Source organism: Scardinius erythrophthalmus (assembly GCF_964197995.2).
Source record: "Scardinius erythrophthalmus genome assembly, chromosome: 11".
In the NCBI taxonomy this organism is placed as follows: domain Eukaryota; kingdom Metazoa; phylum Chordata; class Actinopteri; order Cypriniformes; family Leuciscidae; genus Scardinius; species Scardinius erythrophthalmus.
The window spans coordinates 2,530,279-2,556,795 of NC_138231.1; the positions used below are offsets into that span (position 1 = coordinate 2,530,279).

A 26,517-nucleotide genomic window follows, 5' to 3' on the forward strand; every position below is an offset into this window, starting at 1 on the left:
TGGTCAGTGAAGGACTGATTACGACCAGAGATACCGCTTGATGGCATCGTGGCATCCGAAGCGGGACCAGAAACAAACAAAACAAAAACTCGTCTAGCACGTGTGTTTACCTGTGTCAGCTGTGTTGTGTGTTTGCCTGTGTCAGCTGTGTTGTGTGTTTCCCTGTGTCAGCTGTGTTGTGTGTTTCCCTGTGTCAGCTGTGTTGTGTGTTTCCCTGTGTCAGCTGTGTTGTGTGTTTCCCTGTGTCAGCTGTGTTGTGTGTTTCCCTGTGTCAGCTGTGTGTGTTTACCTGTGTCAGCTGTGTTGTGTGTTTACCTGTGTCAGCTGTGTTGTGTGTTTACCTGTGTCAGCTGTGTTGTGTGTTTGCCTGTGTCAGCTGTGTTGTGTGTTTGCCTGTGTCAGCTGTGTTGTGTGTTTGTCTGTGTCAGCTGTGTTGTGTGTTTCCCTGTGTCAGCTGTGTTGTGTGTTTGCCTGTGTCAGCTGTGTTGTGTGTTTCCCTGTGTCAGCTGTGTTGTGTGTTTCCCTGTGTCAGCTGTGTTGTGTGTTTACCTGTGTCAGCTGTGTTGTGTGTTTACCTGTGTCAGCTGTGTTGTGTGTTTGCCTGTGTCAGCTGTGTTGTGTGTTTGCCTGTGTCAGCTGTGTTGTGTGTTTGCCTGTGTTAGCTGTGTGTGTTTACCTGTGTCAGCTGTGTTGTGTGTTTGCCTGTGTCAGCTGTGTTGTGTGTTTCCCTGTGTCAGCTGTGTTGTGTGTTTGCCTGTGTCAGCTGTGTTGTGTGTTTGCCTGTGTCAGCTGTGTTGTGTGTTTCCCTGTGTCAGCTGTGTTGTGTGTTTCCCTGTGTTAGCTGTGTGTGTTTACCTGTGTCAGCTGTGTTGTGTGTTTGCCTGTGTCAGCTGTGTTGTGTGTTTGCCTGTGTCAGCTGTGTTGTGTGTTTACCTGTGTCAGCTGTGTTTGTTTACCTGTGTCAGCTGTGTTGTGTGTTTACCTGTGTCAGCTGTGTTGTGTGTTTACCTGTGTCAGCTGTGTTGTGTGTTTGTCTGTGTCAGCTGTGTTGTGTGTTTCCCTGTGTCAGCTGTGTTGTGTGTTTGCCTGTGTCAGCTGTGTTGTGTGTTTCCCTGTGTCAGCTGTGTTGTGTGTTTCCCTGTGTCAGCTGTGTGTGTTTACCTGTGTCAGCTGTGTTGTGTGTTTGCCTGTGTCAGCTGTGTTGTGTGTTTGCCTGTGTCAGCTGTGTTGTGTGTTTGCCTGTGTCAGCTGTGTTGTGTGTTTGTCTGTGTCAGCTGTGTTGTGTGTTTCCCTGTGTCAGCTGTGTTGTGTGTTTGCCTGTGTCAGCTGTGTTGTGTGTTTCCCTGTGTCAGCTGTGTTGTGTGTTTCCCTGTGTCAGCTGTGTTGTGTGTTTACCTGTGTCAGCTGTGTTGTGTGTTTACCTGTGTCAGCTGTGTTGTGTGTTTGCCTGTGTCAGCTGTGTTGTGTGTTTGCCTGTGTCAGCTGTGTTGTGTGTTTGCCTGTGTTAGCTGTGTGTGTTTACCTGTGTCAGCTGTGTTGTGTGTTTGCCTGTGTCAGCTGTGTTGTGTGTTTCCCTGTGTCAGCTGTGTTGTGTGTTTGCCTGTGTCAGCTGTGTTGTGTGTTTGCCTGTGTCAGCTGTGTTGTGTGTTTCCCTGTGTCAGCTGTGTTGTGTGTTTCCCTGTGTTAGCTGTGTGTGTTTACCTGTGTCAGCTGTGTTGTGTGTTTGTCTGTGTCAGCTGTGTTGTGTGTTTCCCTGTGTCAGCTGTGTTGTGTGTTTGCCTGTGTCGGCTGTGTTGTGTGTTTGCCTGTGTCAGCTGTGTTGTGTGTTTACCTGTGTCGGCTGTGTTGTGTGTTTACCTGTGTCAGCTGTGTTGTGTGTTTACCTGTGTCAGCTGTGTTGTGTGTTTACCTGTGTCAGCTGTGTTGTGTGTTTACCTGTGTCAGCTGTGTTGTGTGTTTGCCTGTGTCGGCTGTGTTGTGTGTTTACCTGTGTCAGCTGTGTTGTGTGTTTGCCTGTGTCAGCTGTGTTGTGTGTTTGCCTGTGTCAGCTGTGTTGTGTGTTTACCTGTGTCAGCTGTGTTGTGTGTTTACCTGTGTCGGCTGTGTTGTGTGTTTGCCTGTGTCGGCTGTGTTGTGTGTTTGCCTGTGTCGGCTGTGTTGTGTGTTTGCCTGTGTCGGCTGTGTTGTGTGTTTGCCTGTGTCGGCTGTGTTGTGTGTTTACCTGTGTCAGCTGTGTTGTGTGTTTCCCTGTGTCAGCTGTGTTGTGTGTTTCCCTGTGTCAGCTGTGTTGTGTGTTTGCCTGTGTCGGCTGTGTTGTGTGTTTGCCTGTGTCAGCTGTGTTGTGTGTTTGCCTGTGTCAGCTGTGTTGTGTGTTTGCCTGTGTCAGCTGTGTTGTGTGTTTGCCTGTGTCAGCTGTGTTGTGTGTTTGCCTGTGTCAGCTGTGTTGTGTGTTTGCCTGTGTCAGCTGTGTTGTCGACGCCTCGAGAGAAAAGAAAGTGCAGAGCTGAAAGCACCAAAGTGACTGAAGGATTGCCGTAAAGCAGTATCTCTGGTCGTACGATGTGTATGACGTCATTGACATTTTAAAAGACTTTTTAAAGCAAATAAGTGACTCTAAAAAATCTAACACCCAGCAATGTGTAATTTCTTTGCATCTCCTTTCGAATACAACATTCAAATGACTAGACAAAAAATTATATCCTGAGAAAAGTGGATTTTGAGGGGTATAGCGCCATAGACCTCCATTCATTCTGCACTCGTCCTGTGAGCGCCCTCATGTGGAGCCAGAGTGGAACTGCAACCAGTTCAGAAGCCGGAAGTTTACTGAGAGTGGAGGATCTCCCCTTATTAGACATTCTCTGCGTCTGTTCATTCATTCCTGTCAAAGTTTCCCGCCTAACTGACAACACGCTGACGTCAGACACACGCCCGTTTACAAGCGAATCAATGTCGAGATGCAGCCCACATAGATGATGACGACAGGACGCAAGTGTCACGTAAAGTTCTTTAGTGCGCTTGCATAATTGCACTGTGAAACCAAACCAAAACTAACCGAATGTATAAAATGTATCAAAACATGAACTTTGGTGTGGACCTCGGTGTGAAAGCGCCCTAACAGTCCTGTCTATAATATGTGATTGTATAGAACTGTTATACAGGGAAAGTAGACAGTAATGAAAAGTTATAAGCGTATCCTGTGTGGTTGCTGAGCAGAAACCCATGATCATGTTTCTCTCCGTCTCCTCAAAGTCGCGTTGGGTTTTCTCCTCAGAGTAAAGGTTAAGAGGCTCATCTATCACTGATTTCATGTTCGTTTGTGGAGTTTCTGGAGTAAGAATATAGGCTATAATCTGTGTGTTTACACAGCTTTTTTTAAAATGGCGGGTGCTGGTGTTTCCGTGCGTTCGGCCAATCAGAGAACACTACCGTCACTGGTTGTTCCTATAGCGCTGGTTTAGACGACTCAATTAAATTAGCTAAATTAGGTCCTCTAAAAGCTAAATTAGGTCCTCTAAAAGGAGTTGCTAGAACTAAAATCGTTCCTGGTTCCTGCGGTGCGAACAAACACGCAGAAGCCCCTATAGCAGTCGTCTCTCTTCAGGACCTTATCAAAGTCTCGAAACTCTTACACTGCTTTAGCCATGCAAGACACAACACGTTTCAGGTGTTTCAGGACTGGCCATGTTTGCAGCCGATTATAATAAAGCACGATTGTGAAATATTGCAATGGCTTTAATGTAGTTTCTATGTTATTTGATATAAACGTATATCAAATATATATATATATATATAATATAGGAAATATATATATAAATATATATATATATATATATATATAAATATATAAATCAATATAGATTTAACAAAATATAGTAATAAATTAAACAAATCTAAATGTACACTAGTTTTGAAAGAAGTCTCATATTTGACCCAAGGCTGCATTTATTTGATCAAAAATACAGTAAAAATTGTGAAATATTATTCTAATGTACATCATCTGTTTTCTATGTGAATATATAGTAAAGTGTAATTTATTCCTGTGATCAAAGCTGAATTTTCAGCATCATTACTCCAGTCTTCAGTGTCACATGATCCTTCACAAATCATTATAATATGATGATTTGATGATCAAGAAACATTTATGATTATTATCATTGGTTGAAAACAGTAATTTATTTGAAATATAATCTTTTGTAACATTATAAATGTCTTCAGGGTCAGTTTTTTGATCAATTTAATGCATCTTCGCTGATATACTGATATACAGTATAAGTGAAGCAGGATTCTCAACCAATGACATCTCAGCGTGGGCGGAGCTTCTCAGCCTAATGTGACAGAAATAGACATCAACTCAACAGCACAGAGATAGCAGTTATCTCGCGCACTGTGTGCCGATAGGACTCGGGTGAGAAGTTTTCCCAGGACAGACAGATCGAGAGAAAACGAAAGAAAAACTGAGCAGACGAAATGAAACTCAGAGAGATTAGAGCGAGACATCCAGCCAAAATACACAAACTGCCTCACTCGCCCACAGAAACACTGCTTTCAGACTCAAACTGTTGACCCAGCATTACTCTCTCTCTCTCTCTCTCTCTCTCTCTCTCTCTCTCTCTCTCTCTCTCTCTCTCTCTCTCTCTCTCTCTCTCTCTCTCTCTCTCTCTCTCTCTCTCTCTCTCTCTCTCTCTCTCTCTCTCTCTGTCTCTCTCTCTCTCTCTCTCTCTCTCTCTCTCTCTCTCTCTCTCTCTGTCTCTCTCTCTCTCTCTCTCTCTGTCTCTCTCTCTCTCTCTCTCTCTCTCTCTCTCTGTCTCTCTCTCTCTCTCTCTCTCTCTCTCTCTCTCTCTCTCTCTCTCTCTCTCTCTCTGTCTCTCTCTCTCTCTCTCTCTCTCTCTCTCTCTCTCTCTAAACCCCCAGAATTCCTCAGACCCACGCAGGGGTCAGAATAACCCGACACTCCTCCTGTCAGCGAGGTCAGAGTTAATGAAAAACAGACGTTTGCTGTGTGTTTTCCCAGTAACGGGGAAAGTTCCTGCAAGGTTCTCTCTGCCAGTAACATTAGCATAAAAACATTATTTCTTTTTATCATTTATTATAAAAAAAATATATTTATGGATTTTTTAAAAAATGTTGTTTCCGAATGTTCCGAGAACCTTCAAAAGTAACATTCCATATTTGTTTGAACTGGAATGTTCACTTTAACATTTGCATAACCAAAAACATTGTTAAAAAACTGGACGTTTGAACATTCAGAAACTAAACAGGAACGTAAGTTATGCAAATTCATATTTTTAATAGCTAAGGACTTTTGATGCTGCAGTAAATCCAGACTGAGCAGAAAACTACAGACTTCCAGTGTAAACACTTAAAATAGGAACGCTTTAGTTTCGATGCAACAAAACAAGCCATGTGATTCAGTGTGAGTTGTAATTAAATTTTAGTTGACAGTCTAAACATCCTTTAACCAATTTCAGCTGTAAATCTATCAATCAATCAATCAATCATTTTATTTCTAAAGCACTTTAAAAACAACACGAGTTGACCAAAGTGCTTTAAAACATAAATGTGCAGATAATCCGATGTTGATTGTGAAGTGTGTGTGTGTGTGTGTGTGTGTGTGTGTGTGTGTGTGTGAGCAGCGCATGATCGAGACGTCATCATGGGGAGATGATCTAGAAACCATCCAGCAGCAGATAGCCAAACACAGCACGTTTCACAGCTCCATCCAGAGAAGTGTGGAGGTGGATCGAGCCCGAGCGGATCTGGTGAGTTCAGGACTACACACACACACACACACACACGTGACCTTCAGCACTGAGAGATCTCGATCTGCACCACATGGCCGCGGGACTGGACCTTTAGAAACTGTGCTTGAGTTTGTGTTCATGCCTGGTTTGCTTTTAAACATGTAATATTGAAGGTTAGAGCTCAAATTCAGATTTATTTGATCACGGTACATCGTTCACCTCAAAACCACAAGAAAAATATAAGAAATAATAGTTTACAAATATAAAATATAGCCTACTTTTGGGACAGTCATTTTTTTGTGCATTTTAATCATAATAAATATCTATAATGATTACAATGCAATTTTTTTTTTTACTACACACACGCACACACACACACACATTTATATATATATATATATATATATATATAGTGTAGTGTGCATACATATACAGTAGGTATATATAAATATATATACAACTGTTCAAAAGTATGTAATAATTAAGATCTCTTCTGCTCATCAAGGCTGCATTTATTTGATCAAAATACAGTAAAAATTGTGAAATATTATTCTAATGTAAATCATCTGTTTTCTATGTGAATATACAGTAAAGTGTAATTTATTCCTGTGATCAAAGCTGAATGTTCAGCATCATTACTCCAGTCTTCAGTGTCACATGATCCTCCACAAATCACTCTAATATGATGATTTGATCAATAATATGTTATTTAAATGAAAGTCTATATAAATCATGGAAATATTTGTTGTAGATGCAAACTGCGGATGGAAACAAATCCTATCTCAACAAACTCGAGCAGGAATGGGACAGTCTACAGGTGAGACGCTTCAGAAACACATGTGGTTATTAATTATTAGTTATGTGTCCATTCATGCGCATTTCAGGATATCACATAAAAAACATGCGTATTAATGTTAAAAAAGCTCGAATGATGCGAATACACATTTTTTATCTGAGAAGAAAACGTGCATAAACTACGATAGAAACCAAATAAAGCTTTTGTGATTGGATAACTGGACTAACCAGCGGACCAATCGCGTCGCAGCATCTCAGTGTGTTTCCCAAGAGCATCGTTAGCCGATTGTAGTCGTAAATTCCGTCATTATCAGCAGTTTAATGAGTCTGTGTTTCCCGAAACCATCGTTCTAACGAACATTCGCAGAGTCGTGTGTTTGGAGCGACAGATCTCCTGTGGTTAGTTTAGTTTAGTTAGTTTCTTGTTTTCATGACGTGTGGACTCAATAAATCCTGATCTTGAGCAGAATAATCAAGCTGACATTCAGTGCAATCTTTTATTTAGAATACATACAAATGTCATTTACGTCTTTTAGTTTGTCAAGAGATTTAAAGCGCAGTTTCTGAGTGTGTGAACGAGCTCTAGTGTAAGAACGAGTCTACGAGTGAATCTGGAAATAAAGCGAAATAACTGAGAAAAATGAGGAATAGTCCTCAGAACGACCAATTTGCGATAAATGATAAGTGTAAATTCAGCGCTAAAAAAACTCATTTTGTCATTTTTCTCCGTGAAGTTGTACTTTATGTTAATCAGATTTCTGGCTCCAACAACAAAAAGGCAGTTAAAACTGTCAACACATGGTCCTCTTTCTCTTTGTAATGGCCCATAAGCTTCCCCTGGCAATACTGTATTGTACACTATTTATGTGCTATAATTTAGTATGTTGTTAAGTATGTTTTGATTAGTGATTTGATCTGTGATTTGTACCTTTTTTGCATTTAAAAAAAAAAAAAAAAAAATTTGCGATAGTTTCGGGAAACAGTCGTGACTCGCTAGCGGATTTCAATCGTACTATTGTAGTAAAACACGAGTTTTGTCGTTGTTCGGGAAACTCACCCCTGAATGATTTGGTTTAATTCCCTCCACAAGTTTAGTTTAGATTAGTCTCTGACGTCGTATGGAAACACAGCTTCTATCAGTCAAATGCAGCTGCACATCCCATGTGTCAGTGTGTGTGTGTGTGTAAGTTGTAAACATCAGGATGTGATCTCCAGAGCACCTCGCACCAGCGCAGGCTCCAGCTTCAGGACCTGTACAACATCATCGAGGAGATCTCCGGGCAGATCATGTGGGTGAACGACCGAGAGGAGGAGGAGCTGGTGTTCGACTGGGGCGATAAAGGCATCGACGCGTACGTGCCTCAGAAACAGGAGAGCTTCTCGGTGAGGGCGACCGAACACACACACACACGCACACACACACACACACACACACACACACACACACACACATGTCTGGTGCACTATCTTTGTGAGGACTCTCCATAGACGTAATGGTTTTTATACTGTACAAACTGTATATTCTATCCCCTTACACTGTCCCTATCCCTAAACCTACCCATCACAGGAGACATTCTGCATTTTTACATTTTCAAAAAAACAAATTCTGTATGATTTATAAGCTTTTGTACCCATGGGGACCTCAATTTAGGTCCCCACGGTGACATGAGTCCCCATGAGTCTGTGTGCATTCAGGTTTAAGTCCCCACCGGTGTAGAAAAACATGTCCACACACACACACACACACACACACACACACACACACACACACACACACACACACACACACACACACACCTGTGTGACTCTCTCTCTGTGTGTGTGGAATCTGCTTACAGGAACCCAAAAAAGCATCCTCACTATTTTTGGCGAGTGCAAACATCTAAAGACTCTTAAATCAAGATACGTTTACTCGAGATGCAAAATGATTGAGCATAAACTTCATTTTGATGCATTTTTCATGCAAGATATTAATAATGCACAATGTTTGACAAAGAAGAAGGATCTCGTGTTTCATATGGTCCCGTCTTGGTCAATAATACTGGCTAATGCATTTTATAGTTCATATTAATCATAATACATATACACAACCTAAACTTGTTTCCAAACACATCTATTTTGTTTTATGTTTATACACACACGTTGATGCATTTTTAAATTAATGTAGAAAATGTGGGAATATTTTGTTTAATTTTTGCACTTTCTCATCAATTAAAAGGATTAGGGTTATTATTGTTAACTACAATTAAAACCTAAACTAAAATGGTTTGGTTACTTGAAATAAAATAAACATTAACTGAAATAAAATGAAATATTAAATACTTTGCAAAGGCAATATTTCTCATTTTAATTTAGTTTAACTTGATGCACTAAAATATCTAAAACTGAAATAATATTTAATAAAAAGCTATATAGGCATTTCAAAAAAAAAAGATTAAAAATGACAAACAACAACAAAATTAAGAAAACTTTAACTGAAATTAAAATGGAAAAAAATTGAAAATGGATTAAAATCTTTTTATAAAAAATACAGTAGTATCTCAGTTATACTAAACTAAAACAGTAGTATTCAGTGCTGTTTTTGAATAAAATAAAATAGCATTCAATGAAATAGAATAAAGTAAAATAAAAATGATAAAATAAAATAAAATAAAATGGTATTTGATGCTGTTTTAGAATAAAATGAAATTGTATTCAGTGAAATAGAATAAAATAAAAATTATTAAATAAAATAAAATAGTATTTGATGCTGTCTTAGAAAGTGTATATATACAGTGTGTGTGTGTGTGTATATATATATATATATATATATATATATATATTTGAGATATATATATATATATAAATATATATATAAAGTTAAAATAGAAAAGAATAAAATTGATTAAAATTAAAATTTAACAAAACTGAGTAAATTTATAGGACATTTTCGTCTAGATTTTTAACATTTTCTGCGGTTTAGTTTAAAATAAAGGCACTGTTAACAGCAGGTTTGTTCTCAGTGAACATCAGAAGGTTCTGGTTGATTTGTTTGTTGCGCCCTCTTGTGGACTGTTGATCTAAACATCTGCTCTGTACTTATATTGCTGTTTATGTGGCATTTGGAAATATTTAAGTGATAAACTTGAGTTTATTTCCAGCCGTACTCTGTTTCAGAAACTCATGACTGAACTGGAGCAGAAAGAAGTTCAACTGAACGTCCTCAAAACGAAGGTGGACAGTCAGCTGAAGAACAAACACCCGGCGTCAGACAAGATCCAGGTGTGTGTGTGTGTGTGTGTGTGTGTGTGTGTGTGTGTGTGTGTGTGTGTGTGTGTGTGTGCTGTTTCTCACTCCGTCTGATGGTGTTCCTCACAGGCCTACATGGAGACGCTGCAGACCCAGTGGAGTTGGCTTCTACAGATCACCAAATGCATCAGTGTTCATCTGAAGGAAAATGCTCAATACAGTCAGGTGACACACACACACACACACACACACGTCAAGTCTTGAAGCTTTTCTCGTGCAAATCTGATGCATAACAGACGGGGTTATCATGCTTAATTAAAACCATAAAACATGAACAAGAAAAGCAAAGTTCTGTTACTTGAAATAAAATAAATGTTAACTGAAATAAAATATAATAAAAACTTTTAAATTATTTTATTTTAACATTTTATTTTAAAATTACAATTATTTTAATTTAAAATAAAATACAGTTTATAAAATAAAAATAATTTTATTTCATTTCTATTTCATTTTTATTCATTTTTTTTTTATTTGAAATAGTAAAAACACTCAAATTTAAATAAAATGTAGTTAAAAACTATAGACATATAAAAAAAACCGAGTCAAAACACAACAAAACTAAAACTTTAAGAAAAAATACACTGAAATAGAAAATATGAAAATAAGAAACAAATTCAAAGTATAAATTAAAAACATTCAACTTATTTTATTTAAGATAACTTTTTTATTTTGTTAAATTCGAAGTACTAAAATAACTAAATCTGACAAAAATGAATACGAAAATATATAGACATCTTTTTAAAAAAAAATAACAAAAATGTCAAAAGGCATCAAAACTAAAACTTTAAGAAAAATTACATTCAAACAGAAAATAATACGTAAAAATGTATACAAAAATATATAGACAAAACAAAACTAACTTTAACAAAAATGTAAACAGAATTCAAAGTATTATTAATCCAATTGCCAATGCAAGTTTTTTTTACACACTAAAATAACTAAAACCAAAACTGAAATAAAAATGAATAAAAACTAAATAGACAAAAACAAAACCTAATAAAAATGAGAACGAGAATGAGCTTATAACAAAAAAATGTAAATAAAATAAATGTAAAATAAAACCATTTCTAATTTTTATTTAGTGTAACTTGAAATACTAAAATAACTAAAACTGAAATTAAAACTAGATTGACATAGATAAAAAAAAATCACAATAACACAACAAAACTAACTTTAACCAAAAATGTAATTAAACAGAATTCAAAGTATTATTAAACCAATTGCAAATGCAAGTTTTTTTTATTTAGTTTATTTTTAAACACTAAAATAACTAAAACCAAAACTGAAATAAAAATGAATAAAAACTAAATAGACAAAAACAAAACCTAATAAAAATGAGAACACAACAAAACTAAAACTTATAACAAAATTAAAATAAAATAAAATACAATTTTTTAATTTTTATTTAGTGTAACTTGAAATACTAAAATAACTAAAACTGAAATAAAAACTAGATTGACAGATAAAAAAAAATGACAAAAGCACAACAAAACTAAAGCTTTAAAATAGAAAATATGAAATTAAAATCAATTTGATTAAAATAAAAACTGTAATAGTATCTAAATCCCACGAGTGATACTAAAACACATGTTCTGCAGTTCTTCAAGGAAACGCTTGAAATGAACAGCAAACTGAAGAAGGAGCACGACGGCATCCGCAAGAGCTTCTCCTGTGATAAAGCCACCGCTCTTCACACACTCCTGGAGCTGCAGCAGGGCCTGGAGGTGAGCGTCGTTCAGGTGTGAGCGCTGCTGGAGCACTGCCGGGTGATGACCGCGTGTGTGTGTGTGTGTGTGTGTCTCAGAGAGAGAGGGAGCGTTTGACGGAGCAGAGAGAGATGGTGCAGCAGCTCGTGCTCAAATCCAAGAGCATCATCCGACTGAAGCCCAGAAACCCTGAGGAGAAGCTCACGGGACAGATCCTCGTGCAGGCGCTGTGTGACTACAGGCAGGACGAGGTGGAGCTCAAATGCAGATATATATATATATATATTTTACACACTACCAGTCAAAAGTTTGCAATCATGAAGATTTTTATGTTTTTGAAAGAGTCTCTTCTGCTCACCAAGGCTGCATTTATTTGATCAAAATACAGTAAAAATTGTGAAATATTATTCTAATGTAAATCATCTGTTGTCTATGTGAATATACAGTAAAGTGTAATTTATTCCTGTGATCAAAGCTGAATGTTCAGCATCATTACTCCAGTCTTCAGTGTCACATGATCCTTCACAAATCACTCTAATATGATGATTTGATGATCAAGAAACATTTATGATTATTATCAGTGTTGAAAACACTCGTACTTTTGTGGAAACCATGATAAATTACCATATTTTACTATATATATACACATACTTTTGATTCAGTAAGGTGTGTGTATGTTTAGCAAGGACATATCAAAAGTGATAGTAAAGACATTTATGTTACAAAAGATACAAATAAATGCGGTTCCTTTGAGAACTTTTATATTCATCAAAGAATCCTGAACAATAAAATGTATCACAGTTTCCACTTTTTTGAAACGTTTAATATTTTTACAGTTTTTGATAATCATAAATGTTTCTTGAGCATCAAATCATCATATTAGAGTGATTTCTGAAGGATCATGTGACACTGAAGACTGGAGTAATGATGCTGAACATTCAGCTTTGATCACAGGAATAAATTACACTTTACTGTATATTCACATAGAAAACAGATGATTTACATTAGAATAATATTTCACAGTTTCTACTGTATTTTTGATCTAATAAACGCAGTCTTGATGAGCAGAATAATGTTCTCAGTAACTTCTTCATAGTGTCGCCTCAAAGTGTTGTTCTGGAGGTGTGTTCGGGTCATGCATGTGTCACAGTGTGTGTGTGTGTGTGTGTGTGTGTGTGTGTGTGTGTGTGTAGAAGACCATCCGTAAGGGGGATGAAGGGATCCTGAAGGATAACTCGGAGAGGACCACATGGCTGGTGACGGGCCCTGGAGGAATGGACATGCAGATTCCCTCCGTCTGTCTGTTGGTGCCGCCACCAAACCCACTGGCCATCAGCCTGGCCAACAAGTACGACACACTACACACTCTCATACCGGTGCATACCGAATACCAGTGTTTACTTTTGTTATGATAGTAATGTAAATAAAGCCACGTTTATGAGCCGTTACCGTGGAAACCGCTGTTTCTGCCGCTCCTACAGCGCCTCCTGCTGGCAGCTCTTTATAAACAGCCTTGCAAACCTGTATTACTACTGTATTAATACAATATTATAATATAATAATGACAGTAAAATATGGCATTCTAAGTCAATCTACAGCAGTATCTCCTCTCTCAATCAGTAGAAGATATATATATCACCCATCTAGAATAGTAGATACTATTACAGTAGACACTGATAGCACACTTACTTTTAGAAAGTATTATGCCGTTTGCAGTGTTTATATGAAGCATTTCAGTGTTCATCATGTGTTGTATATGATCAGTGTGTTGTGTAGACATGACCGTGTTCATCATGTGTTGTATATGATCAGTGTGTTGTGTAGACATGACCGTGTTCATCATGTGTTGTATATGATCAGTGTGTTGTGTAGACATGACCGTGTTCATCATGTGTTTGACTGCAGGAATTCCCAGTATTACGAGGCGATTCTAGGCGTGTGGAATAAGCTGTACATCAACGTCAAGAGTATGATCTCCTGGCAATACTGTCTGCTGGACATCAACCGCATCAACTCACTCACCATCACTATGGTAACTGATCAAAAAATATATCCTATCAACACAATGGGCCGTATATTAACGATCTGAGACGCAAGTATCAAACGCGAAACGCAAGTAACTTTGTGGGCGCAAGTAACTTTTATTTCAGTAGCTTCATTACTCATAGGTGTGGTTTGGGCGTAACGTGAAATAAACCAATCAGAGCGTCATCTCTCATTCCCTTTAAGAGCAGACGCGCTTGTTCCATGGCGGATTGCTATTATAACGGCGGATTTGCCAGGAGCGGTTCACAGCCGAGGAGACCGACGTTCTCATCAGGGCCGTAAAACACAGAGAAGTGACATTGGGGATGGAGAAACACACCCAGATTAGCTTCGGTTAAACAGGCGTATGATCATTTGGGTAAAAGTGTAAGCTAGATTATGCCTATTTTTCATGGACACAACAATGATTTCCCTCGTGTGGAATATTTTTCTTTGTAATAATGTATGGTTTTCTAAAAATGAAAACTGCTGCTTCTGTGTAGATGAGAGAAGCAAAGTGTGTGTGTGTTGTGCTCACGCTACATTATGGTCAAGCATGCGCCCTTAAAATAGCCTCTGAATAACATGCGCAACACACCACTGACTTTAGACGAGGTTTCTCCTGGTCAGAGGCGGAATTGTTTTCTGAAACTGCAAAATAGCACCAGGGAACGTTTGCGCCGGAACACGCCTCCTCTTTCGCTGAACCGCCCCCGGGAGCGCAGGTTCATTCCCTAATTTACCGACGTGCGTCTGTGGAGTGAAAAGTCCGCTGTGCGTCGGGTGCAAAATAGGAATGAAACATGAGTCGCTGTACAAAGTCAATTGCGCTGGGTGCGAGATAGAGGCCTATATAAATAACATGTAGTTACAATAATAATTTCTATAAATTGTGTATAATTACATGCAACTAACCTTAAGCACACCCTAATCCTAACCATAACCCTACATTAAGTACATGTAGTTAATTATTATTACTCAGTACCTAAATGTATGATTACAACCTAACACCTTAAAATAACTAAATATACGGACATAAGGACACTAAATATATATACATAAGGACACTTTTAAATAAGTGTTACCAAAAAAAAATGAAAATAATGATTTTTTGTATCAATTTTAGATATCAATGCTCACCAAGGCTTCATTTATTTGATCAAAAATACAGTAAAAACTGTGAAATATTATTCTAATATAAATCATCTGTTTTCTATGTGAATATATAGTAAAGTGTAATTTATTCCTGAGATCAAAGCTGAATGTTCAGCATCATTACTCCAGTCTTCAGTGTCACATGATCCTTCAGAAATCACTCTAATATGAGGATTTGATGCTCAAGAAACATTTATGATTATTATCAGTGTTGAAAACAGTTCATATTTATGTGGATTCTGTGATACATTTTATTTTTCAGTATTTTTGCTGAATAGAGAGAAAATAACAGCAACCTTTTGTAACATTATAAATGTCCTTACTGTCACTTTTGATCAATTAAATGCATCCTTGCTGAATAAAAGTGTTAATTTCTTTTAAAAGAATATATGTAGATGGATAGATAGATGGATGGATTAAAATGATATATATATATACATACAGCAGTCAACATTTGAAGTGGATCAAAAAAAGTTGATCAAAGTTGTCCTAAGACAAGAGCGGGTATTGCTAAAAATTCATGTCTAACTTTGATGAAAGGTTTTGATCCACTTCAAATGTTGACTACTGTATATATATTAGTAACATATAAAATGTGCATTAGTATTTTTGTTCATTTAGCAAAACTTGTAACAAAACAATTGAAGTTTGATAACTTTGCATTAAACCAAGCATGCATTTCCTGTTGTTTGTGTGTAGCTGGCCAAGATGGGTCCAGAAGAAAGCAACAGCATCATCCGCAGTCTGGAGATGCACTTCCAGGAGTTCAAGAAGCACAGTCAGGGGTCAGAGCTGTTCGGGGCCGAAGAACAGCAGCTCATCGAGAAGCAGATCTCAGGAGCCCAGCAGCACTACGGCAAACTGGTGGTGGATCTGCCCGCGTACGGTTAGTGTTGAGCACACACACACACACTCACACACACACACACACACTCACATATTCTTGTACATCTATCTTTATGAGGACATTCATTGACACAATGCAATCTCTAGCCGCTTACCCTAACCTTACCCATCACAACTAAGTGCCTAACCCGACCCCTGACCCTAAACCGACCCTTGACCTCATTATAACCTTATCCCTAAAACCAAGTCTTGACCCTCAAACACTTTAAAGGCTCTCAGAGACTGAGGACCGGCCAACATGTCCTCACTGTACTCTCTCTGTCCTCACTCCAATGGGCTAAAACTCAAACTGCTCCTCACAAAGATAGTTGTACACACACACACACACACACACACACACACACACACACACACACACACACACACACACACACACTAAAGCCCTATTCGGTCAGGATTAACTTTACAAGTGTAGATGGAGTAATGTAATTTTACCACAGGACGTCTGTAATATTAATGGCCAATTCGCACAGGATAAGAGATCTCAGTAAAACCAGCAGAAGTGGGAGAGTAACTGGATTTGCACATCGCCGCCACTCGTGTGTGTGTATTACGCTGAGAGTGTTTTCAAAAAGCTTAGTTTATATGAATAAAAACGCCGTCTCAGTGTGAACGGAAGGCCAAAACAGAGAGAATAATTCAAACGAAAATGTATTAGGGGCTGTTTACTCGACACCGTTTTCAACTAAAAACGCAAAACTTTTTATGCGTTTTAGTCGTTAATTTACACGACAACGGCGTTTTGGGCGCCTGTAAACGCAAACTCTTGAAAACGGGTTTCAAAGTGCAAGTTTTGGAAAACAGTCGCTGTGTGAACAATAAAAACGCGAATCTCTGAAGACGATGACGTCATGCACAAGTTCAGTCTATAGTGTTTCATCGCCATCTACTGGCCTGGCAGCAGAATACAGCGTTTTTACTTTAGTCGTTTTCGCGGATTCGTGTGAATGGGGATCGTTTTGACAATGGTGTCATCTGTAAAACTCAAAGGAGAACTTCTCTGTTTTGAGCACATCGCTGTCGTGTAAACGTACCCTTAGTGTGACACGGCCTATAACAGACACACAATGATTCTGTGCGGTGTTTTGTGTGTGTCGTAGCCGCCGGTGGAGAAGGATCAGAGTTTTCTACGGCCGTGAGCATCAAACTCCTGAACCAACTCAACGCTCTCAGATTCAACCTGGAAAGTGCTGAATCTTCCCTGGTCACATTCCTGTACATCCCGTTAGGAGAGGACGGTCCTGAAGAGTGCAGTCGCCACATCACCAGCACACAGGTGAGCCTCACAAACACACAACACACTTTTAGGATTATTTATATATCATTTTCTATTAGTTTTTATTATTATTATTATTATTATTTGTTAAACTTTTATTTTGTAACTTATTGCATCTGATTTTTTCATCTGATATTCATCAGACAATCCTGAGAAATAAAATGTATCACATTTCCACCAAAATATGACTCTATTTTTTATAGCAAACTGATGCGTACAAAACAGCAAAAAGACAGATCTGCATTAATCTGTATTGGCTGAACTATCCCTTTAATAATGGACTTTATAATAAGGACTTTATAATATAAGGAGTTATATTATAGTTGTATTAACATTATAAATTAGCTTTTAATCAATTAGTTAGTCAATTCGTTATGAATTAGCTTTTATTTTTATATTTTTAATGTTAATTTTAGTTAGTCAATTCGTTATGAATTAGCTTTTATTTTTATATTTTTCATGTTAATTTTAGTTAATCAATTCGTTATGAATTAGCTTTTATTTTTATGTTTTTCATGTTAATCAATTCGTTATGAATTAGCTTTTATTCTTATAATTTTTCATGTTAATTTTAGTTAATCAATTCGTTATGAATTAGCTTTTATTTTTATATTTTTCATGTTAATTTTAGTTACTAATTTCATTATGTGCTTTTGACATATAAAACAAATATTTGTAAGTTTTAGTTAGTTTTAGTTTTTATTTTCTGTTAGTGATTTTAGTGCTTCAACTCAAACTTATTTCAGTTTATAGCCAAGGCAATGTTTCTAATTTTCGTTTTGTTTGCGTTTTTCCAACTAATATTTATACATTTCATTTTATTTCAGCGTTATTTCCAATTACCAGAAATGCTGGTTACACTTTATTTTACAGTATGTGTACTGTCAGTTTACTTGTATAAGGTCAATAGGGGTAGGTTCAGGGTTAGTACCTAGATAAAACCCAGTTATTGTAATTGCTATAAGAAGTACATAGAGTATATACATGCGGAACAGGACTGTAAAATAAAGTGCTGCTGAAATGCTTTTAATAGTTTGGGTTTTATAGTATAACCCTGATATGAGGGAGATCTCAGACATGTGTTGGTGTGTTCAGGTCTTCCAGAGGGACGTGCAGACTCTGAAGGGAGAGTTTTTGAGTCTGAGAGAAAGCGTTCAGGCTGAACTCAAAGATGCGAAGGACACCGATAAAGCCAAATACCTGCGGGGTCAACTGGAGGTCATCAACCAGAGACTCGTTAACCTGGAGAATTACACCGCCACACATCTACAGAGGTACACAGTGCTCTTCAGGAGACGAGTTCATGGGGTTTATTTCATGGTAAACGTACAATACTGTTCATAAGTTTGGGGTCTGTAAGATCGGCATTTATTAGGCCAAAAATACAGTCATTTTTTAAAAATATTATTACAACTTAAAACAGTTGTTTTCTCTATGTGAATATATAGTAAAGTGTAATTTATTCCTGTGATTAAAGCTGAATTTTCAGTATCATTACTCCAGTCTTCATGATGATTTGATGATCAAGAAACATTTATGATTATTATCAATGCTGGAAACGGTCATATGAATGTCAGATGAAAAAAAAAAAAAAAACAGATTCAAGAAGTTACTAAATAAAAGTTTCTATTTCCAGTAATGAAAAGTAAAGTATAACAAATACATGAAAAATGCCAAAATAATAAGTAAAAAAAACGGCGTTTATTTGATATAGAATCTTTTATAACATTATAAACGTCTTTACTGTCACTTTTGATCAATTTAATGCATCCTTGATGAATAAAATAATAATAATAATAATAAATCTTACTGACGCCAAGCTTTTGAACGGCAGTCACACTTCAGTTGTTTTTGTGTTATTATATATTACGTTTTTCTAATCCAGTGAATGAACTGGTTCACAAATGAAAGGTGCTTCATATCATTTGATTATTTTCTGGTTTTATTCTGAACTTGATGGACCGGATCGGATGATTTATGTTAGATGTCTGCAATCAGATTCTCTTAATGAAACACTTCAGTTCAAAACAGCAAAAACATTATAAATGTGATTCTACGAGACATATCAGCTGTAAAATATAGCTAATAAATATAGCCGTCCTCACAGTTTTTGACTGTTTCAGGTTGAGTTTGACAGTTTTTGACTGTTTCAGGTTGAGTTTGGTGAAGACGCTGCTGAAAGATCTGCTGAAAGCTGAAGATGTGGTAAAGGTTTATGAAGCTCGACTGACAGAGAAAGAGACGGCGTCTCTGGACCCGGAAGAGCTCCAGAAATACCAGAAAGTGCTCCAGGTAATCATTATTGAAGCTATTATTAACATTTATATGATACCATACATCTCAAATGTGAGTTTCTTGATCACTTGTACATGCAGAACATGTTCTTGCATTCAAACTGTGAGATATTGTGCAATAAAATGCAGAATTCAGGGATCTCAAGATTGATTTTAATGGCCAAAAATTTAAATATAATAATAAGATGTGCTAATATCTCTGTCTTAATTTCCAGTCAAATATCCAGTCATCCTTAAAACAAGACAATTACTCGGAAGCAAAACTGTTCAATTAAGATATTAAGACTTGTTTTAAGAAAATATATCTATCATTTTTTGTTGTTGTTTTAAGCATACACTGCAAAACAGTATTTCCAGTACCAAATATCTAAACATTTAACTCACTTAAATTTGATACATTTTTTAGACTTAATATATTCAGTCATTTAGCTTCTACAGTAGATATACCTTGATTTAAGTCTAAAAAATGTATCAAATTTAAGTGAGTTAATGCTTAATACAGTGGCCTAAGAAAAAGCATCTTATTTTCCCTTTAAATTAATAAAATTTTCTGCTCCATTGTCATTCTCAAAACCAGACAAGTCATTTTGCTTCTCAAGTATCTTTATTTCCAGTACAAATATCTAAACATTTTTAAATCAAGACAAAATTACAAAAAAGAAAAGAAAAAAACATTTTTTTAATTTTCGCTGTGTAAATCCAGCCTACTGTTTGATTACCCTTTTTTTTTCAAGTTTTAATTATTAATTAGGTTCTCATAATTGTAATTTTATGTGTATGGCATGACTTGTACCTTCAGTATTTTTAAAGATGGATAGAGGTATCATTTCTGATATATGTACTATAAATACATTTTATTCATTGATATCAACAGTTCCCTGTTATGAAAACAAATAAAGCATACATTTGGTGAGAAAAAACTTTCTTAAAGCAAGTTGTAATAACTTATGCAATTGTGCTCTTTAAATACATTTATGTTGTTTTAGGGATCTTTCTGAAAACCTGCTAAAATAATAATTTTTTTGCACAGCCCTTAAAGGGATAGTTCACCCAAAAATGAAAATTAGCCCATGATTTACTCACCCTCGTATATGACATTCTTCTTTCAGACGAATACAATCAGAGTTATATTAAAAAATGTCCTGGCTCTTCCAAGATTGATAATGGCAGTGAATGGTAAAAGTGCATCTATCCATGATAAAAGTGCATCTATCAATCATAAAAGTGCATCTATCCATGATAAAAGTGCATCTATCCATGATAAAAGTGCATCTATCCATGATAAAAGTGCATCTATCCATGATAAAAGTGCATCTATCCATGATAAAAGTGCATCTATCCATGATAAAAGTGCATCTATCCATCATAAAAGTGCATCTATCCATGATAAAAGTGCATCTATCCATGATAAAAGTGCATCTATCCATGATAAAAGTGCATCTATCCATGATAAAAGTGCATCTATCCATCATAAAACTGCATCTATCCATGATAAAAGTGCATCTATCCATCATAAAAGTGCATCTGTCCATGATAAAAGTGCATCTATCCATGATAAAAGTGCATCTATCCATGATAAAAGTGCATCTATCCATGATAAAAGTGCATCTGTCCATCATAAAAGTGCATCTATCCATCATAAAAGTGCATCTATCCATGATAAAAGTGCATCTATCCATGATAAAAGTGCATCTATCCATGATAAAAGTGCATCTGTCCATCATAAAAGTGCATCTGTCCATCATAAAAGTGCATCTGTCCATCATAAAAGTGCATCTGTCCATCATAAATGTGCATCTGTCCATCATAAATGTGCATCTGTCCATCATAAAAGTGCATCTATCCATTATAACTCTCCATCATGACCTACTGTATAACCAGCACTTTTTGTCCAAACGCAGAGTATGCACAGTGATTTGGAGCAGAAACATGATGTGCTGCATTCGCTGGTGGCTGATCTGAGTAAAGTTCAGCAGTTTAATGAACAGACGGACCAGGGCCGGTACAGGTGCTTCATCAACATCTCCCAGTACGCCGAGCACGTCGGCCAGCTGTCAGACCGGTGGAAGCGCATCCTTCTGCAGATCACCAGCAGGTCAGACACGCTTTCCTTAACCCTTGTGAAACCTTTTTGCCTTTTGCAGTGTTTATATATTTATCATTTTGCCTGTGCTAAACTGCATACATTTTGTGTATTTTTATTGGAATTGTACTATTTCACCCCCATTTCCTTTAAAGGTGCACTGTGTAATATTTAGGAGGATCTGTAGACAGAAATACAACATCATATACATAACACTGTTTTCAGTGGTGTATAAAGACCTTACATAATGAACAAAAATGTCCCCATTGAAACCGCCGTTTTTAATCCCAGGGCCATTTAACTATAAAATGATGAAGTCTTTGTTCAGAGGCTTTCATTCTGATGGCAAGCCTTTAAAATTTCACTTTTTACTATTTTTACCAGATGGTGTTATTTTCTGAGGTTTGGCCTATAAAGCAAATACTCGCTTTATTCCTGTTTTCTCATTGCCTCATTTAGTATGCGCGGTTCTATGAATATGCAAATGAGCCCCGCCTCCACTCACTCACTCAGCTCAGAGATTATGACGGCAAATCAATGCCAATAAAAAACGAGCGCACAACTGATGCGGGCGCGCGCGGTAAATGACTTCCGAGAGAGGATAACAGATCTACACGCGAAGAAACGGGAACTCGCGAGCTCATTCAAACCCTGCGCGCGCGCATAACATCATCTCTGCACGCAATACAAGCCCTCGCGCGCGCGCATGATCATTCCCCACGCGCTCGCGCTTGATCTGCTCTCGCCTGCTGCTTTTGCTTGCTCGAACAATTTTATTTTTGGCAGTCGAGGGGCGGGACTTACTGTTTTAATAACCTCAAATGTCATTGGTTACTTTTCCCCTTTTCCAGAAGTCAGTTGCGATTGGACGCCTGTCCAATGACTCGTAATTCACTTGACTTGAGACATGAGACATCACTTCATTTGTTTTATTTATTGTGGTTTATTGATGTGTAATGTGATTTAATGCATTGTTAACCCTCATGTGGTCTTCGGGTCATTTTGACCCGGAGAAGATTTTCTTTTTCCCAAAAATACTAGTTAATGTTATCGCATTGGACTGAAACTTAGTGACTCTGTTCCCAAAGGGTATAACTACTTCTCAAATGTTTTTTTAAAATTTTCGTACTTTTTTTGCGGGGGTTTTGATACCTTGTTACACTTGTGGTCTTCCCGGGTCAAAATGACCCGCCTATAAAAAATAGCTTATAAATCACTCATTATACCATATTTTCACCCAATCTTGGATTCAATCTTTTTGTCAACTTGTTCTCTTTCAATTAGGACTGGTTTTATATTTATATTTGCATCTAATTAATCGTAGGCCTCATTTATTTGACAGTAGGGATCTAATTTTTTGAGTAAAAAAAACATTATTTTTGAATAATTTTGGAAATATTAAATGAAATCTGAAGAAAATTGGCACTGTTTATCACACTAGTCTACTTTAATATTTCACTAGGAATTTTATTTTTTAAAAACTTTTATTTTGTAAAAAATGGTACATAGTCACACTTGTGGTCTTCCCGGGTCAAAATGACCCGCCTATAAAAAATACTTATAAATCACTCATTATACCATATTTTCACCCAATCTTGGATTCAATCTTTTTGTCAACTTGTTCTCTTTCAATTAGGACTGGTTTTGTATTTCCATTTGCATCTGATTAATCGTGGGCCTCATTTATCTGAGAGTAGGTATCTCATTTTTTGAGTAAAAAAAAAATATTTTTGAATAATTTTTGGAAAAATAAAATAAAATCTGAAGAAAATTGGCACTGTTGATCACACTAGTGTACTTTAATTTTTCACCAGGAATTTTGTTTTGAAAAACTTTACTTGTGTACAATATGGTACAGAGTTACACTTGTGGTGTTCCACTGGGCCATTGAGGGCCATTGTGGGCCATTGTTTCAATGGGCCATTGAAAGTTAATGGGAGAGACCAATGCAAACAATGAATGGAACAACACAAAATAGGTATCATTTTAAAGCTTAGAATCTCAGCTTTTTAATGCATCTAATCACTTTGATCAACTCCTAACGAGAGCTGAGTTATCACTCTAAAACAAGAGTGTTCCCCCGCAGGCGCCACCTAGCTGCGAAATAAATAATCATAATATTTTTCAAAACTGTTACCTTGATCAACTTAAAATAGGTGTCATTTGAAAGCTTAGAGTCTGAAACTTACAATGAATGTAGCCAGTTTGATAAACTCCTAAGTAGTGCTGAGTTGTTTGCTGATAAATAGAAAAAAAAACAAATTCATAATTTATAAACTACTTTTTTACTACATTCAGCAATATGTCAAATACATCATACAGCTCAGATAGTCCTGTGTCATATGTCATTTGAAAGGTCTCAATTAGTAGAATACAGCAAGCATAATTGTTTCAGGCTTTTTTCTAAACTTGAGTGAGATTTTTGTAAAAGAAGCCCTTCAAGAGACCCATGTGTAAACCATACATGGATGATGGAAGTTTAGACACATTTCCACTCGTAACTTCATGAAACATGCTCCGATTGTGGAAAATGACACATCATTATTTACAGCAGATGCTTACAATTAAAATGAGTCCAAACTCAACATAATCCATCACTCAGAACTAAAGATATTCCTCATGGAGTTCTAACACAAAAAATACTACAGACACACAGACTCACATGGCCAAGCAAGGTAGCTTAGACTTGGCCTTTTTACTCGTAACTTCATGAAACATACATCGATCATGGAAAATGACACATCGTTATTTACAGCAGGAGCTCACGATTAATAAGAGCCCAAACTCAATATATTCCATAAACAAGATCTAAAGATATTCCTCATGGCGCTCTAACACAAAAAATACCACAGACGCACCTAGCCAAGTATATACTCATGAAGCTCTCACGTTTGGTTTTTGCTCATAACTTCATGAAGCATGCACAGATCGTAGAAAAATGTACATCATTATTTTCAGTAGACTATCACAATTAAAAAGAGCCCAAACACAGCACAATCCATCACTCGGATCTAAAGATATTCCTAATGGAGTTGTAACACACAAACCCCCACAGGCGCTCACAGAGCTTTGAATATAGATGTAGCCTAGCACTTATGTCGCGTTTTAACTCGTAACTCAATGAAGCATGCATAAATTGTGGAAAATGGCACATCATTATTTACATGAGATTGTTAAGATTAAAAAGAGCCCAAACTCACCATAATCCATCACATGCTCATATGTGTACATAAACAATGAACATGCTCCTGAAAATGTTTCAGTCTCTCCCATTCACTTTCAATGGCCCATTGAAACAATGGCCCTCAATGGCCCAGTGGAACACCGCAAGTGTAATTCTGTGCCATTTTGTACAAAATAAAAGTTTTTCAAAACAAAATTCCTGGTGAAAAATTAAAGTACACTAGTGTGATCAACAGTACCAATTTTCTTCAGATTTTATTTAATATTTCCAAAATTATTCAAAAATATTTTTTTTTTACTCAAAAAATGAGATGCCTACTCTCAAATAAATGAGGCCTACGGTTAATCAGATGAAAATAGAAATATAAAACCAGTCCTAATTGAAAGAGAACAAGTTGACAAAAACATTGAATCCAAGATTGGGTGAAAATATGGTATAATGAGTGATTTATAAGCTATTTTTTATAGGCGGGTCATTTTGACCCGGGAAGACCACAAGTGTGACAATGTGCCATTTTGTACAAAATAAAAGTTTTTCAAAATAAAATTCCTGGTGAAATATTAAAGTAGACTAGTGTGATAAACAGTGCCAATTTTCTTCAGATTTCATTTAATATTTCCAAAATTATTCAAAAATAATGTTTTTTTTACTCAACAAATGAGATCCCTACTGTCAAATAAATGAGGCCTACGATTAATTAGATGCAAATATAAATATAAAACCAGTCCTAATTGAAAGAGAACAAGTTGACAAAAAGATTGAATCCAAGATTGGGTGAAAATATGGTATAATGAGTGATTTATAAGCTATTTTTTATAGTCGGGTCATTTTGACCCGGGAAGACCACAAGTGTGACAATGTGCCATTTTGTACAAAATAAAAGTTTTTCAAAACAAAATTCCTGGTGAAAAATTTAAGTAGACTAGTGTGATAAACAGTGCCAATTTTCTTTAGATTTCATTTAATATTTCCAAAATTATTCAAAAATATTCAAAAATAATGTTTTTTTTACTCAAAAAATTAGATCTCTACTGTCAAATAAATGAGGCCTACGATTAATTAGATGCAAATAGAAATGTAAAACCAGTCCTAATTGAAAGAGAACAAGTTGACAAAAAGACTGAATCCAAGATTGTGTGAAAATATGGTATAATGAGTGATTTATAAGCAATTTTTTTATAGTCGGGTCATTTTGACCCGGGAAGACCACAGGTGTTATAGGGTTTTGAACACCACATGAGGGTTAATACAGAATAGATTCTTACCAGATACTTTATTAACAGAAAGTCTTATTGCATTGTGTCGTTAAGAAATATTTAGGCTAGACTAATGACACATACATTTTAGGTAATATAAGTGGTTAATTATGTTTTCTATTAAATGCATAAGGGGTTCTGGCTTCTCAAGTTAAGATACAGTAGCCTACACAGCATGAATTAGCTTACATATGCCTTTTCAGAATTTGCTACAAAATATAGAGGAACAAAATTAAACCCAGCAAATTAGATATTAAAATATTATAAAGTGATCTTAACCATCTAACTAATAACCTAATAAGAGAAAGTATGAGGCAAGTACAGTACACCATATAAATGATTACACCCCATCTGAACATAACATATCTTTAAAAAAAAAAAAAATGTCCTAGACCTATAAAGAAAAAAATTCTGAATTTGTTTGGGTTTCAGAGGGGTGTAATTATTTATGCCTTGTACTGTATCTTGAGAAGCCAGAATCCCTTTTACATTTAATAGAAAATATAATAAACCACTCAAAATTGACATAAAAGTAATACACAGGATGATAACAAAAAGCTTACACAACAACTCTTGAATATTGATATAAACAAGTAATGTATCTTTCATCCAAAGCCCTTGTTATATTTGCAACTATTTAATGGTCACGTTTTACATTTCTGAGGTTCACAGAACTAATATAATTTTGGTTGGGTAAACGTAAATAGTGGTGAATGAGAGTAGTGGTAATGTAGTGGTGATATACAGCAAATACAGATGAAACTCGAAAAGTTAGAACATCATGCAAAAGTTAAAAATTAGAACAAAT

The 26,517-nt window shown here is 36.4% G+C and overlaps 1 protein-coding gene across 2 annotated transcripts in view; it reads left to right on the top strand.

Moving 5' to 3' along the window:
* Nucleotides 1-26,517, top strand: part of dspb (desmoplakin b) — a 49,086-nt gene that overhangs the window by 8,482 nt on the left and 14,087 nt on the right. For both annotated transcript variants that reach the window (XM_081378289.1, XM_081378290.1), the window contains exons 6-19: nucleotides 5,634-5,759; nucleotides 6,493-6,558; nucleotides 7,752-7,919; nucleotides 9,693-9,797; nucleotides 9,894-9,989; nucleotides 11,423-11,548; nucleotides 11,629-11,781; nucleotides 12,724-12,878; nucleotides 13,436-13,562; nucleotides 15,410-15,596; nucleotides 16,717-16,892; nucleotides 17,988-18,166; nucleotides 19,046-19,184; nucleotides 21,088-21,281. In XM_081378289.1, coding sequence (XP_081234415.1) covers nucleotides 5,634-5,759; nucleotides 6,493-6,558; nucleotides 7,752-7,919; nucleotides 9,693-9,797; nucleotides 9,894-9,989; nucleotides 11,423-11,548; nucleotides 11,629-11,781; nucleotides 12,724-12,878; nucleotides 13,436-13,562; nucleotides 15,410-15,596; nucleotides 16,717-16,892; nucleotides 17,988-18,166; nucleotides 19,046-19,184; nucleotides 21,088-21,281 — 1,997 coding nt within the window. The remainder of the gene's footprint in view (nucleotides 1-5,633; nucleotides 5,760-6,492; nucleotides 6,559-7,751; nucleotides 7,920-9,692; nucleotides 9,798-9,893; nucleotides 9,990-11,422; nucleotides 11,549-11,628; nucleotides 11,782-12,723; nucleotides 12,879-13,435; nucleotides 13,563-15,409; nucleotides 15,597-16,716; nucleotides 16,893-17,987; nucleotides 18,167-19,045; nucleotides 19,185-21,087; nucleotides 21,282-26,517) is intronic.